At 61.4% G+C, this 16928-nt stretch overlaps 1 protein-coding gene across 1 annotated transcript; it reads right to left on the bottom strand.

Moving 5' to 3' along the window:
* Positions 1 to 242: 242 nt before the first annotated feature.
* Positions 243 to 12599, bottom strand: aaas (achalasia, adrenocortical insufficiency, alacrimia). The gene is made up of 7 exons (XM_078537882.1): positions 12458 to 12599; positions 11160 to 11287; positions 8579 to 8634; positions 7784 to 7875; positions 5405 to 5451; positions 1060 to 1158; positions 243 to 390 (listed from the first exon to the last, which is right to left on the bottom strand). Exons 1-7 carry the CDS (start codon positions 12578 to 12580, stop codon positions 243 to 245), a joined length of 693 nt encoding a protein of 230 aa, XP_078394008.1. The 5' UTR covers positions 12581 to 12599.
* Between the last annotated feature and the right edge of the window lie 4329 nt (positions 12600 to 16928).

Below are 16928 nucleotides of genomic sequence, written 5' to 3'. Positions count from 1 at the left end.
TTCCGACAGCGCGGCGCTCCCTCAGCGCTGACCCTCCGACAGTGCGGCGCTCACTCAGCGCTGACCCTCCGACAGCGCGGCGCTCCCTCAGCGCTGACTCTCCGACAGTGCGGCGCTCCCTCAGCACTGACCCTCCGACAGTGCGGCGCTCCCTCAGCGCTGACCCTCCGACTGTGCGGCGCTCCCTCAGTCGTGTGGTGTGGGGTGTGAATCGGGCAGGCTGCTCGCCGGACGGTGGTGGGTTACCTGGTGGAGAGTGAGGTGGGGTCTATGTTCCACACAAGGATACAGGTCTCACAGCCGACTGCCAGCACTGAGGCACACAGAGGCTTCCAGGCCAGGACCGAGACATCCTTTTGCAAGCGATGTTTTAGTGTCGGCACAGTCTCACTGAAAGAAAGCAAGAGGGAGCAGGAGTGACCGAGGGGCTGACCACACACACAAACGCTCACACACAGACACAGACGCTCACACACACACAGACACACACACACAGACACACACACACAGACACACACAGACGGACACACACAGACGGACACACACAGACGGACACACACAGACAGACACACAGACAGACACACAGACAGACACACAGACAGACACACACACAGACACACACACACAGACACACACACAGACACACACACAGACACACACAGACACACACAGACACACACAGACACACACAGACACACACAGACACAGACATACATACACAGACATACATACACACACACACAGACACACACACAGACACACACAGACACAGACACACACAGACACACACAGACACAGACACACACAGACACACACAGACACACACAGACACACACAGACACACACACAGACACACACACAGACACACACACAGACACACACACACAGACACACACAGACACACACAGACACACACAGACACACACAGACACACACAGACACACACAGACACAGGAATACACGCGCAGTTTTGTGGTGCACACCCCAGGCACAGGGAGACACAGGCAGACACAGGCAGACAGGAGCAGACCGACACGCTGGGCTCAGACCCACACGTACCTCTTCCAGTTGTAGACTCGGACGGAATCGTCCAGAAGGCCCAGGGCAAACTTGTAAGTGTGCGGGTGCCAGGCGAAAGCACGAAGGGGGCAGCCAAGCCTGGGAACACAGAACAATAATCATCAGCAAGCTCGCTGCGCCCTCAACACAGAGGGGGAGTGACCACGTCACCTGTCTACACCCTGACACAGGGGGAGTGACCACGTCACCTGTCTACACCCTGACACAGGGGGAGCGACCACGTCACCTGTCTACACCCTGACACAGGGGGGGAGTGACCACGTCACCTGTCTACACCCTGACACAGGGGGAGCGACCACGTCACCTGTCTACACCCTGACACAGGGGGGGAGTGACCACGTCACCTGTCTACACCCTGACACAGGGGGAGCGACCACGTCACCTGTCTACACCCTGACACAGGGGGAGCGACCACGTCACCTGTCTACACCCTGACACACGGGGGGAGTGACCACGTCACCTGTCTGCACCCTGACACAGGGGGAGCGACCACGTCACCTGTCTACACCCTGACACAGGGGGAGCGACCACGTCACCTGTCTACACCCTGACACACGGGGGGAGTGACCACGTCACCTGTCTACACCCTGACACAGGGGGAGCGACCACGTCACCTGTCTACACCCTGACACAGGGGGAGTGACCACGTCACCTGTCTACACCCTGACACAGGGGGAGCGACCACGTCACCTGTCTACACCCTGACACAGGGGGGGAGTGACCACGTCACCTGTCTGCACCCTGACACAGGGGGAGCGACCACGTCACCTGTCTACACCCTGACACAGGGGGAGCGACCACGTCACCTGTCTACACCCTGACACACGGGGGGAGCGACCACGTCACCTGTCTACACCCTGACACACGGGGGGATATCCCGTCACCTGTCTACACCCTGACACACGGGGGGAGTGACCACGTCACCTGTCTACACCTTGACACACGGGGGGAGCGACCACGTCACCTGTCTACACCCTGACACAGGGGGAGCGACCACGTCACCTGTCTACACCCTGACACAGGGGGAGTGACCACGTCACCTGTCTACACCCTGACACAAGGGGAGCGACCACGTCACCTGTCTACACCCTGACACAGGGGGAGCGACCACGTCACCTGTCTACACCCTGACACAGGGGGAGCGACCACGTCACCTGTCTACACCCTGACACAGGGGGAGCGACCACGTCACCTGTCTACACCCTGACACAGGGGGAGCGACCACGTCACCTGTCTACACCCTGACACAGGGGGAGCGACCACGTCACCTGTCTACACCCTGACACAGGGGGAGCGACCACGTCACCTGTCTACACCCTGACACAGGGGGAGCGACCACGTCACCTGTCTACACCCTGACACAGGGAGAGAGATATCCCGTCACCTGTCTACACCCTGACACAGGGGGAGAGAGATATCCCGTCACCTGTCTACACCCTGACACACGGGGGGAGTGACCACGTCACCTGTCTACACCCTGACACACGGGGGGAGTGACCACGTCACCTGTCTACACCCTGACACACGGGGGGAGTGACCACGTCACCTGTCTACACCCTGACACAGGGGGAGCGACCACGTCACCTGTCTACACCCTGACACACGGGGGGAGTGACCACGTCACCTGTCTACACCCTGACACAGGGGGAGCGACCACGTCACCTGTCTACACCCTGACACAGGGGGAGCGACCACGTCACCTGTCTACACCCTGACACAGGGGGAGAGATATCCCGTCACCTGTCTACACCCTGACACAGGGGGAGATATCCCGTCACCTGTCTACACCCTGACACAGGGGGAGCGACCACGTCACCTGTCTACACCCTGACACAGGGGGAGCGACCACGTCACCTGTCTACACCCTGACACAGGGGGAGAGATATCCCGTCACCTGTCTACACCCTGACACAGGGGGAGAGATCCCGTCACCTGTCTACACCCTGACACAGGGGGAGAGATATCCCGTCACCTGTCTACACCCTGACACAGGGGGAGAGATATCCCGTCACCTGTCTACACCCTGACACAGGGGGAGATATCCCGTCACCTGTCTACACCCTGACACAGTGGGGGGAGATATCCCGTCACCTGTCTACACCCTGACACAGGGGGAGATATCCCGTCACCTGTCTACACCCTGACACAGGGAGAGAGATATCCCGTCACCTGTCTACACCCTGACACAGGGGGAGATATCCCGTCACCTGTCTACACCCTGACACAGGGGGGGAGATATCCCGTCACCTGTCTACACCCTGACACAGGGAGAGATATCCCATCACCTGTCTACACCCTGACACAGTGGGGGGAGATATCCCGTCACCTGTCTACACCCTGACACAGGGGAGAGATATCCCGTCACCTGTCTACACCCTGACACAGGGGGAGAGATATCCCGTCACCTGTCTACACCCTGACACAGGGGGAGTGACCCTGTCACCTGTCTACACCCTGACACAGGGGGAGATATCCCGTCACCTGTCTACACCCTGACACAGGGGGAGTGACCCTGTCACCTGTCTACACCCTGACACAGGGGGAGATATCCCGTCACCTGTCTGCACCCTGACACAGGGAGAGATATCCCGTCACCTGTCTACACCCTGACACAGGGGGGAGAGATATCCCGTCACCTGTCTGCACCCTGACACAGGGAGAGAGATATCCCGTCACCTGTCTGCACCCTGACACAGGGAGAGATATCCCGTCACCTGTCTACACCCTGACACAGGGGGGAGAGATATCCCGTCACCTGTCTACACCCTGACACAGGGGGGACAGATATCCCGTCACCTGTCTACACCCTGACACAGGGGGGGAGATATCCCGTCACCTGTCTACACCCTGACACAGGGGGAGTGACCCTGTCACCTGTCTACACCCTGACACAGGGGGAGATATCCCGTCACCTGTCTGCACCCTGACATAGGGAGAGATATCCCGTCACCTGTCTACACCCTGACACAGGGGGAGAGATATCCCGTCACCTGTCTGCACCCTGACACAGGGAGAGAGATATCCCGTCACCTGTCTGCACCCTGACACAGGGAGAGATATCCCGTCACCTGTCTACACCCTGACACAGGGGGGAGAGATATCCCGTCACCTGTCTACACCCTGACACAGGGGGAGATATCCCGTCACCTGTCTACACCCTGACACAGGGGGAGATATCCCGTCACCTGTCTACACCCTGACACAGGGGGAGATATCCCGTCACCTGTCTACACCCTGACACAGGGGGAGAGATATCCCGTCACCTGTCTACACCCTGACACAGGAGGAGATATCCCGTCACCTGTCTACACCCTGACACAGGGAGAGAGATATCCCGTCACCTGTCTACACCCTGACACAGGGGGAGATATCCCGTCACCTGTCTACACCCTGACACAGTGGGGAGAGATATCCCGTCACCTGTCTACACCCTGACACAGGGGGAGATATCCCGTCACCTGTCTACACCCTGACACAGGGGGAGATATCCCGTCACCTGTCTACACCCTGACACAGGGGGAGAGATATCCCGTCACCTGTCTACACCCTGACACAGGGGGAGATATCCCGTCACCTGTCTACACCCTGACACAGGGGGAGATATCCCGTCACCTGTCTACACCCTGACACAGGGAGAGAGATATCCCGTCACCTGTCTACACCCTGACACAGGGAGAGATATCCCGTCACCTGTTTACACCCTGACACAGGGAGAGAGATATCCCGTCACCTGTCTACACCCTGACACAGGGAGAGATATCCTGTCACCTGTCTACACCCTGACACAGGGGGAGAGATATCCCGTCACCTGTCTACACCCTGACACAGGGGGAGATATCCCGTCACCTGTCTACACCCTGACACAGGGGGAGATATCCCGTCACCTGTCTACACCCTGACACAGGGAGAGAGATATCCCGTCACCTGTCTACACCCTGACACAGGGAGAGATATCCCGTCACCTGTCTACACCCTGACACAGGGAGAGAGATATCCCGTCACCTGTCTACACCCTGACACAGGGGGAGAGATATCCCGTCACCTGTCTACACCCTGACACAGGGAGAGATATCCCGTCACCTGTCTACACCCTGACACAGGGAGAGAGATATCCCGTCACCTGTCTACACCCTGACACAGGGAGAGAGATATCCCGTCACCTGTCTACACCCTGACACAGGGGGAGATATCCCGTCACCTGTCTACACCCTGACACAGGGGGAGATATCCCGTCACCTGTCTACACCCTGACACAGGGGGGGAGATATCCCGTCACCTGTCTACACGCGGATACAGGGGGAGATATATCCTGTCAGTGACTCACCAGTTGGTCGCCTGGGAGTATTCGGACAGCAGAGCCTCGGTGCTGAGCTGCGAGGGGAAGAGAAAAAGAACAAAGAACAGCGTTTATTCACACGTCCCTGTGACCGGCGATCGCCCTGCACCCACCCCGCAGGCACCCACCCCGCAGGACCCCCACACCCCGCAGGACCCCCACACCCCGCAGGACCCCCACACCCCGCAGGACCCCCACATCCCGCAGGACCCCCAAACCCACACCGCAGGCAACCACACACCGCAGGACCCCCACACACCGCTGGACCCCTACACACCGCTGGACCCCTACACACCGCTGGACCCCTACACACCGCTGGACCCCTACACACCGCTGGACCCCCACACCCACACCGCAGGACCCCCACACACCGCAGGACCCCCACACACCGCTGGACCCCCACACACCGCTGGACCCCTACACACCGCTGGACCCCTACACACCGCTGGACCCCTACACACCGCTGGACCCCCACACCCACACCGCAGGACCCCCACACACCGCAGGACCCCCACACCCACACCGCTGGACCCCCACACACCGCTGGACCCCCACACACCGCTGGACACCCACACACCGCTGGACCCCTACACACCGCTGGACCCCTACACACCGCTGGACCCCTACACACCGCTGGACCCCTACACACCGCAGGACCCCCATACCGCAGGACCCCCATACCGCAGGACCCCACACCGCAGGACCCACACACCCACACCGCAGGACCCCCACACACCGCAGGACCCCCACACCCACACCGCAGGACCCCACACCCACACCGCAGGACCCACACACCCACACCGCAGGACCCACACACCCACACCGCAGGGCCCACACACCCACACCGCAGGGCCCACACACCCACACCGCAGGACCCCCACACCCACACCGCAGGCACCCACACCGCTGGACCCCCACACCGCTGGACCCCACACCGCAGGAGCCCCACACCGCAGGAGCCCCACACCGCAGGAGCCCCACACCCACACCGCAGGACCCCACACCCACACCGCAGGACCCCCACACCCACACCGCAGGACCCCCACACCCACACCGCAGGACCCCCACACCCACACCGCAGGAGCCCCACACCCACACCGCAGGAGCCCCACACCGCAGGACCCCCACACCCACACCGCAGGACCCCACACCGCAGGACCCCACACCCACACCACAGGACCCCCACACCCACACCGCAGGACCCCACACCGCAGGACCCCACACCGCAGGACCCCACACCGCAGGACCCCACACCGCAGGACCCCACACCCACACTGCAGGACCCCCACACCCACACCGCAGGACCCCCACACTGCAGGACCCCACACCCACACCGCAGGACCCCACACCGCAGGACCCCCACACCCACACCGCAGGACCCCACACCGCAGGACCCCACACCCACACCGCAGGACCCCCACACCCCGCAGGACCCCCACACCCCGCAGGCCCCCCCCCCCCCAACACCGCAGAACCCCCCCCCCCACACCGCAGGACCCCCCCCCCCCCCCACACCGCGGGACCCCCACCCCCCACACCGCGGGACCCACACACCCACACCGCAGGACCCCCACACCCACACCGCAGGACCCCCACACCCACACCGCAGGACCCCCACACCCACACCGCAGGACCCCCACACACCGCAGGACCCCCACACCCCGCAGGACCCCCACACCCCGCAGGACCCCCCCCCAACACCGCAGGACCCCCACCCCACACCGCGGGACCCACACACACTGCGGGACCCACACACCCACACCGCAGGACCCCCACACCCACCCCGCAGGACCCCCACACCCCGCAGGACCCCCACACCCCGCAGGACCCCCACAGAGTGTGTTTGCGGGTGAGGGTGGGGGTGGGTGGGGGTTGGGGTGTGGGTGTGGTGGTTTGGGTGGGGGTGTGGGAGTGGGGATGGGGATGTATGTGGGGGGTGTGGGTGGGTGTTGGGGTGGGGGTGGGGGTGTGTGTGTGGGTGTCCAGTGGAATTATCAAGGCTGAAATTGCTGGGCTTGTGCTGGGTGAGGGGGGATTAAGGATTATGGAACTTGGCTCGAGTGGGACTGAATGTCCCTGCGTCGCAGGTTCGAGGGACTGAATGGCCTCCTCCTGTTCCTGTGTAACAGGCTCGAGGAGGAGAGGAGCTGAATGGCCTCCTCCTGTTCCTGTGTATCAGGCTCGAGGAGGAGAGGGGCTGAATGGCCTCCTCCTGATCCTGTGTAACAGGCTCGAGGAGGAGAGGGGCTGAATGGCCTCCTCCTGTTCCTGGGTAACAGGCTCGGTGGGGGGTGTGGGGTCTGTGTGACCTTGTCCCGTCTGTAACGCTATGAAAGTTGTGAGTGTGGATACGAGGCGGGTACGTACGGTGAGGTGAGGAGACAGGGAGCTGTGTAATGATGCAGCCCAGCGGAAAATCGTCAAGGCAAAAGCAGAGACTGTCCTCAACCAGCGCGGGGCTGAAATTAAACACAGACAGATGGTCAGCAACAGTCTCCGGCACCGAGCGAACACAGACAGACAGACGGTCAGCAAGAGACTCCCACACCGAGCGCTGCACTGTCGGAGGGTCAGCGCTGAGGGAGTGCCGCACTGTGGGAGGGTCAGCGCTGAGGGAGCGCCGCACTGTCGGAGGGTCAGCGCTGAGGGAGCGCCGCACTGTCGGAGGGTCAGCGCTGAGGGAGCGCCGCACTGTCGGAGGGTCAGCGCTGAGGGAGCGCCGCACTGTCGGAGGGTCAGCGCTGAGGGAGCGCCGCACTGTCGGAGGGTCAGCGCTGAGGGAGCGCCGCGCTGTCGGAGGGTCAGCGCTGAGGGAGCGCCGCGCTGTCGGAGGGTCAGCGCTGAGGGAGCGCCGCACTGTCGGAGGGTCAGCGCTGAGGGAGAGCCGCACTGTCAGTGGGTCAGCGCTGAGGGAGCGCCACACTGTCGGAAGGTCAGCGCTGAGGGAGCGCCGCACTGTCGGAGGGTCGGTGCTGAGGGAGCGCCGCACTGTCGGAGGGTCAGCGCCGAGGGAGCGCCGCACTGTCGGAGGGTCAGCGCTGAGGGAGCGCCGCACTGTCGGAGGGTCAGCGCTGAGGTAGCGCCGCGCTGTTGTTGCAGCATCTTTTGGACAAGGAGTGAATCCCAGACCCCATGTCCCCTTTCCCCACTCAGGCACGTTACCTTCATCGACAGATTTTGTAATCTCACAGAGCAAGCCAGAGAGTCCTGCTTCATGCCTGAAATGAAAGAGAGATGGACGTGAAAGGAGTGTGCCACTCGTTCTGTAGCCCCTGTCCCCGGGCATTGTTCTGATCTCAAGGAAACAATAAGCTTTTAAAAAGAGAAATTCCAACTCCCAGTTATTAACTGAAAAGAATTATGCCAGATTATTAACAGAAGAAGCTTTACTGTACAAGAGTTAAACAAAGGAAATATTACTGACTTAACGCTGCTTCCCGAACCCTTCCTAGTCAAACCCGAGAATCTGGTCTGGACACCCCCTGTTCTGTCTGTTTCATTCCTACCAGGGGTTCCTTCACTTCTCCTGAGTCCAAACCAGAGAGTGTGCCACAGCTCTCAGGAATTCACTTCAATTCTCCTCAGTTTCTCAGTCTTCCAGATCTCTCTCTCTCTCTCTCTCCTTCTTTCTGCGAGGATTCCCACTGCACATTTCTCCCACTGGCCTCATCAGGCAGACCTGACAATCTCCCTTGCTCATGCGCTTGGCTTTACACGTCCCACTTGCAATTCCAGCTGCCTGGCTCCAGCTCAGGAACACCCCTCATTCCTGATGGCCTCTTACGCTCTCTGCTCCGGCTGCTGAGAGATACTTTTCTTTTCTCTTCCCCCCCCCACCCCACAGAAAAATATACTTATTCATAAAACGTGTAAAGTTACATTCCAAAAAAAATTCCAATTGAAAAATGACAGAAATTGCAATAAAACTCAACCAATCTGCACGTTTCACTGAGTTTCCTCATAGTACAATTGCGAATACCTCTTGATGTTTACAATATACTCAGGCACGCAGCGCAAGGGATTCCACACAGCTCCCAGTCCCACTGTGTCCTCTGGGTGAAAGGTCTCAGACAGCCACCTTCCCCCATTGCACCTCTGCCCCAAGCTTTAGTGCGTCCCTCAGCACGTAGTCCCGGACCTTAGAACGCGCAAGTCCTCAACACCCGGTCGGCGGACAACTCTCTGCACTGGAAGGACCTGCAAGTTTCGGGCAGGCCGAAGAGCGCCTTCCACTGAAATGACGGCCCTCCGGCCAGACTTGAGGTTTGTCTGGGTGGGCGTTCCCTGGGAACAGCCCCTGGAGCGCAGAGTCCTGCGTCATGGGGGTGAACCCCAACGATAACCACTGCATCTCTCTCTCTGGCCCTCCTTTGCGAAGGTAGGTTGGGTCCTGGCAGATACGCCCCTTCCTTTCGAGCTGACTGACTGCGTCGGTGAGTCTAAGACACGGAGAAACCCAAAACAAAATGCTGTCTCCCCGAGTCTATTTCCATGGCAATGTGGCTCGCCTGGGTTGTCCTAGTTAGAAACCCAAACTAATTGTCTCCCATTCCTAGGCTTGTCCTTTGATCTGACAAGTATTTGGATACTTTAGGATCTACTCTTGTCAATCCTTTGCTTTTCAGCCTCTCTCTGGCCTGGAAAATTACACGAATAATTAACCTGACCCCCCTTATGAAGGTACCTCGTCTCTGGCAAGGCCTGCTGTTCAGGGTCTGATCTTACTAAACGAACACGACCACTAGCACCTAGAATTTCAATCACCCACGACACTCGAGAAGCTCGACACCGTCCAGGACAAAGCAGCCCCCGCTCGATGGGGCACCCCATCCACCAACATTCACTCCCTCCACCACCACCGATGCACAGGGGCAGCAGTGTGTGTACCATCTACAAGATGCACTGCAGCAACTCACCAAGGGCTCCTTCGACAGTGCCGCCCAAACCCACTACCTCTACCACCTAGAAGGACGAGGGCAGCAGACACACGGGGAACACCACCACCTGCAAGTTCCCCTCCCGAGCCACTCACCATCCCGACTTGGGAATATAATCGGCCGTTCCTTCACTGTCGCCGGGTCAAAATCCTGGAACTCCCTCCCTAACAGCGCCGTGGGTGTACCTACACCACACGGACAAAATCCTGGAACTCCCTCCCTAACAGCGCCGTGGGTGTACCTACACCACACGGACAAAATCCTGGAACTCCTTCCCTAACAGCGCCGTGAATGTACCTACACCACACGGGACAAAATCCTGGAACTCCCTCCCTAACAGCGCCGTGGGTGTACCTACACCACACGAGACAAAATCCTGGAACTCCCTCCCTAACAGCGCCGTGGGTGTACCTACACCACACACGGGACAAAATCCTGGAACTCCCTCCCTAACAGCACTGTGGGTGTACCTACACCACACACAGGGACTGCAGCGGTTCAAGAAGGCGGCTCACCCACCCATCCACCTTCTCAAGGGGGCAATTAGGGTTGGGCAATAAATGCTGGGGCCCAGACCAGCGACACCCCCACAATCCTCGCGAACGAATGAAACAAGAAGTTAGTGCCCCAATTTCCCAAGCCAGCCGCTTCCACTCGTCTTACTCTTCAAACAATCCAACTCCTGAAAGGAAAAGTTACGCTCCCCGAGCGTGAAACTAGGTGCTCAGTCACGCCCTCAGCTGAGCCTCGGGGAACACAGCCGAGGGTGGGCCAGGAGGAACAGCCCTGCCCTGGAGGGCACTCACCAGGCGTTTGCGCTGCGTTTCCAGACAGACTCGCAGTGGTGTATAAAAGCTGCCTTGGTGCAGTACTCAGACCGGCTGTGTTGTTTCAGGCAGTCCTTCAGGATGGCTATGGGAGGTAACCTGAGAACCTGTAGGGGGGGGGGGGGGGGGGGGGAAACAAAAGAGCGATCAGTGCCGTACGCCAGCTGTGTGCAGCTACCCACTCGCTGAGACAAGATAGCCAAAGCTAAGGCCAGTTAGTGTGGTCCGCACGGGGGGGCCGGAATTTGGAAGATTGCCTAGTTTTGAAGCCAGTGGAAGAACCTGCAGTGGTCCTCACGGAGGCTGGTGGTAAAAGAGAGCAGTCAGTAGAATTTTTTTTTTATATATATATTATTTGTTCATGAGATGTGGGCATCGCTGGCTAGGCCAGCGTTTATTATTGCCCATCCCTAATTGCCCTCGCTCAGAGAGCATTTTTGAGAGTCAACCACGTTGCTGTGGGTCTGGAGTCACATGTAGGGCCAGGCCAGGTAAGGAGGGCAGATTTCCCTTCCCTGAAGGACATTAGTGAACCAGATGGGTTTTTACAACAATCGGCAATGGTTTCATGGTCATCATCAGCCTTTTAATTCCAGATTTTTATTGAATACAAAATTCACCATTTGCCGTGGAACCCGGGTCCCCAGAGCATTATCCTGGGTCTCTGGAATACTAGTCCAGCGACAATATCACGCCACCATCATCCCCCGTTGGAAGTACTGAGAAGGTAGCCAGAACAAGGGACTGAAGCGTCCATAGTCAAGAGGCAGTAAATGAAAGTCTCACCTCTGAGAGTAGCGGAGTGGAATTCGAGTGAATTCCAGAGGGCTGTGGCATGCTGACGGGTTTTCCCAACGGAAGTAAATAGCTTGAAGATTGATTGGTGCATCTGGCAAGGAAAAGGCTTGGGGGGGGGAAGTAAGGAGTAAGGCTGAGAGCGTAACAGACGTAGTTACAGCCTGTTCGCGTCAAGTTAGAAGTTTTATTTTATTTAATTTGCTCCGACACCAGAAAATTTGTGGGGTTTTTTTTTGGAAAACACGGAGGTTTCTGAGGGAGTTCAGTCGATCCTCTCGTCGGGAATTGGGATTTGCCTTTAGAGGTTAATGGTCCCTAACCGGATTGTAGGGAGGGAGAGAGGTTTAGAACCAGAGAACACTACAGCACAGAAAACAGGCCATTCGGCCCTTCTAGTCTGTGCCGAAATATTATTCCGCTAATCCCATTGACCAGCACCCAAATTACTCTGCATGTAGCCCAGTGACGGGCTCCCTTACCTGGAGGTGGAAGGCCTGCACGTCTGCTTCACTGTGTGGGCCGGTGACCAGCTCGTTGTTGAGCTCGTACAGGGTGACACTGCCGTCGGTGCTGGGCGGAGGGAACAAGGTGAGGGAAATCATCCCCGGGATCGGACTGAGCAGAAACAAAACCAGGAGAGAGAGAGAGGTCAGATCGTAAAGTCAAACCGGGGGGAAAGGGGGCGGACGCGAGGGGTGGGGGTCAGCCGGATGGGGAAAGGGTGCGGGGGGTGGGGGAGGGGGTGGACGGTGGGGGAGGGGGTGGACGGTGGGGGAGGGGGAGAGGGTGGACGATGGGAGTGGGGGAGAGGGTGGACGGTGGGGGTGGGAATGGGAGGGAGGGGGTGGACGGTGGGGGTGGGAGTCGGGGGGAGGGGGTGGACGGTGGGGGTGGGAGTCAAGGGGAGGGGGTGGACGGTGGGGGTGGGAGTCGGGGGGAGGGGGTTGACGGTGGGGGTGGGAGTCGGGGGGAGGGGGTGGACGGTGGGGGTGGGAGTCGGGGGGAGGGGGTGGACGGTGGGGGTGGGAGTCAAGGGGAGGGGGTGGACGGTGGGGGTGGGAGTCGGGGGGAGGGGGCTGACGGTGGGGGTGGGAGTCGGGGGGAGGGGGTGGACGGTGGGGGTGGGGGTGGGAGTCGGGGGGAGGGGGTGGATGGTGGGGGCGGGAGTGGGGGGAGAGGGAGGACGGCGGGGGCGGGAGTGGGGGAGGGGGTGGACGGTGGGGACGGGAATGGGGGGATGGGAGTGGGGGAGGGGGTGGACGGTGGGGGTGGGAGTCGGGGAGGGGGTGGACGGTGGGTGCGGGGGTGGACGGTGGGGGTGGGAGTGGGGGAGGGGGTGGATGACGGGGGGTGGGGAGTGGGGGAGGGGGTGGGAGTGGGGGAGGGGGTGGGAGTGGGGGAGGGGGTGGATGACGGGGGGTGGGGAGTGGGGGAGGGGGTGGGAGTGGGGGAAGGGGTGGGAGTGGGGGAGGGGGTGGATGACGGGGGGTGGGGAGTGGGGGAGGGGGTGGGAGTGGGGGAGGGGGTGGGAGTGGGGGAGGGGGTGGGAGTGGGGGAGGGGGTGGGGGAGGGGGTGGGAGTGGGGGAGGGGGTGGATGACGGGGGGTGGGGAGTGGGGGAGGGGGTGGGAGTGGGGGAGGGGGTGGGAGTGGGGGAGGGGGTGGGAGTGGGGGAGGGGGTGGGGAGTGGGGGAGGGGGTGGGAGTGGGGGAAGGGGTGGGAGTGGGGGAGGGGGTGGATGGCGGGGGGTGGGGAGTGGGGGAGGGGGTGGATGGCGGGGGCGGGAGTGGACGGCGGGAGGGGGCGGGGTCACGGCGGGAGGGGGCGGGGTCACGGCGGGAGGGGGCGGAGTCGCGGCGGGAGGGGGCGGAGTCGCGGCGGGAGGGGGGCGGAGTCGCGGCGGGAGGGGGGCGGAGTCGCGGCGGGAGGGGGGGCGGAGTCGCGGCGGGAGGGGGGCGGAGTCGCGGCGGGAGGGGGGCGGAGTCGCGGCGGGAGGGGGGCGGAGTCGCGGCGGGGTCGCGGCGGGAGGGGGCAGAGGGTGAGCCGTCACTGTGGGAAGGGGCGGGGTCACGGCGGGAAGGGGCGGAGCAAAGGCGGGAGGGGGGGCGGAGTCACGAAGGGAGGGGGCGGAGTCACTGCGGGAGGGGGCGGAGTCACGGCGGGAGGGGGCGGAGCAAAGGCGGGAGGGGGGCGGAGCAAAGGCGGGAGGGGGGCGGAGCAAAGGCGGGAGGGGGGCGGAGCAAAGGCGGGAGGGGGCGGAGCAAAGGCGGGAGGGGGCGGAGCAAAGGCGGGAGGGGGCAGAGCGTGAGCCGTCACCGTGGGAATGGGCGGGGTCACGGCGGGAGGGGGCGGAGTCACGGCGGGAGGGGGCGGGGTCACGGCGGGAGGGGGCGGGGCCACGGCGGGAGGGGGCGGGGTTTGTTGAGAGCTGCCTCTGACGGGGTTTCCCGCGCCGCTGGGAACGGGCTCCCGGGTTATCGAGCGCGGCCGCTTTTCAATTTGAATCTGACGGCCAACGGTCGCCCGCGCGGCCGTCCAGCCGCCTGTTCCTCACCGTCTCAGCTCGGCTGCCTCCCCGGATTCGCCCTCAGTGTCGGCTCCACGCGCTGCCTCTAACCCCCCAGCTCTCCAGGCGCCTGAACTGCGCTCCCGCTTCAGGCCTCGCCACGCCCCTTTCTCTCCCTCACCCAATCAACGAGGTGAACCCTCGTGAACGGACCAATCCGCGGACATCTCGGGTGCGCCCGTGGTGGGGTGGTGGGGGGGGGTGGGGGTGGTTGGAAGTCGTGCACCAATCGGAGAGGCCCGACCTGGGCGGCCAATCGCCAACGCGCACGGCCGCCGTCAGCCAATGGCCGTTGCTCACAGCCCGGCGACGCAGCCGTTGGTGCTGACCAATCCGCGATGTCCTCCGGAAAGCGCCGGCCAATCAGCGATCCCCACACCCAGCCGACCAATCAGCGATCCCCGCACCCAGCCGACCAATCATCTAACCCCGCACCCAGCCGGCCAATCAGCGATTTCCAGATGACGGAATTGGCCAATTAGCGGTCCTCAGGAGTAAAAGGACCAACCAGTGGTCAGAGCCAGACCAAGTGGAGGGGAGGGGGTCCTGAGGCCAAGAGGAGGGGGTGTCCTGAGGCCAAGAGGAGGGGGGGTCCTGAGGCCAAGAAGAGGGGGGGGGTCCTGAGGCCAAGAGGAGGGGGGGTCCTGAGGCCAAGAGGAGGGGGGGTCCTGAGGCCGAGAGGAGGGGGGTGTCCTGAGGCCGTGAGGAGGGGGGGTCCTGAGGCCAAGAGGAGGGGGGGTCCTGAGGCCAAGAGGAGGGGGGTCCTGAGACCAAGAGGAGGGGGGGATCCTGAGGCCAAGAGGAGGGGGTCCTGAGGCCAAGAGGAGGGGGGGGTCCTGAGGCCAAGAGGAAGGGGGGGTCCTGAGCCCAAAAGGAGGGGGGGGTCCTGAGGCCAAGAGGAGGGGGGGTCCTGAGGCCAAGAGGAGGGGGGGTCCTGAGACCAAGAGGAGGGGGGGATCCTGAGGCCAAGAGGAGGGGGTCCTGAGGCCAAGAGGAAGGGGGTCCTGAGGCCAAGCGGAAGGGGTGTCCTGAGGCCAAGAGGAGGGGGGGGTCCTGAGGCCAAGAGGAGGAGGGGGGGTCCTGAGGCCAAGAGGAGGAGGGGGGGTCCTGAGGCCAAGAGGAGGAGGGGGGGTCCTGAGGCCAAGAGGAGGAGGGGGGGTCCTGAGGCCAAGAGGAGGGGGGGTGTCCTGAGGCCAAGAGGAGGGGGGGGTCCTGAGGCCAAGAGGAGGGGAGGGGAGGGGGTCCTGAGGCCAAGAGGAGGGGGGTCCTGAGGCCAAGAGGCAGGGTCCTGAGGCCGAGGAGGGGGCTCCGGAGGCCAAGAGGAGGAAGCATCCTGAGGCCAAGCGGAGGGGGGTCCTGATGCCAAGAGGAGGGGGGTCCTGAGGCCAAGAGGCAGGGTCCTGAGGCCAAGAGGCAGGGCCCTGAGGCCAAGGCGGGGATCCTGAAGCCAAGGCGGGGGTCCTGAGGCCAAAGCGGGGGCCCTGAGGCCAAGGAGAGGGGCCCTGAGGCCAAGGAGAGGGGCCCTGAGGCCAAGGAGAGGGGCCCTGAGGCTAAGGAGATGGGTCCTGAGGCTAAGGAGAGGGGTCCTGTGTCTTAGATGAATATCCTGAAGGCAAATGGAGTTAAGGCTGAGAGGATCCTAATGAGGGAGTCCTGAGGCTAAGAGGAGGATCCTGAGGCCAGAGAGTGAGTACTGGGGCTAAGGAAGGTGTCCTGAGGGCACAAGGTGGTTAATGACTACTTTAAAGCAAGACTGCCCCTTTAAGCAGTCCGCTTTCCCTGCCCAGATCGTGTGCCTGTCCCTTTAAGTAGGCAGGTCCTACCGTACTTGCAGCAAGTCCCCTGTGCAAAATGAGCCTTTCTCTTTAAGTAGCCAGTCACCTGTGCCAGATGAGCCTGCCCCTTTAAGTAGGCAGGTCCTTATGTCAAGTGTGCCTGCATCTTTAAACAGCCAGTCCCCTGTGTCAATGTGCCTGTCTCTTTAATCAACCGGTCCGCTGTGTCAACGTGCCTGTTCCTTTAAGAAGCCACTCCTCTGTGTCAATGCACCTGCCCTTTTAAGCAGCCAGTCCATGTGTCAAGTGTGCCTGCCCCTTTAAGGAGAAGGTCCAAAGTGTCAAGTGTGTCTGCTCTTTAAGCAGCCAGTCCCTTGTGTCAATGTGTCTGCCCCTTTAAGTAGACAGTCCCCTGTGGTAATGTGCCTGTTCCTTTAAGCACCCAGTCCCCAGTGTCAAGGTGCCTGTCACTTTAACCACCCTGTGTCAAGGTGCCTGTCACTTTAACCACCCTGTGTCGATGAGCTGTCACTTTAAACACTTTGTGTCAATTTGCCTGTTGCTTTAAGCACCGTGTCAATGTGACTGTCTCTTTAAGCAGACAGTCCCC

Source organism: Cetorhinus maximus, unplaced genomic scaffold (assembly GCF_964194155.1).
Source record: "Cetorhinus maximus unplaced genomic scaffold, sCetMax3.hap1.1 HAP1_SCAFFOLD_3246, whole genome shotgun sequence".
In the NCBI taxonomy this organism is placed as follows: Eukaryota; Metazoa; Chordata; class Chondrichthyes; order Lamniformes; family Cetorhinidae; genus Cetorhinus; species Cetorhinus maximus.
Note: the sequence above shows the minus strand (reverse complement) of the source record. Positions and strands in the feature narration are given on the sequence as shown.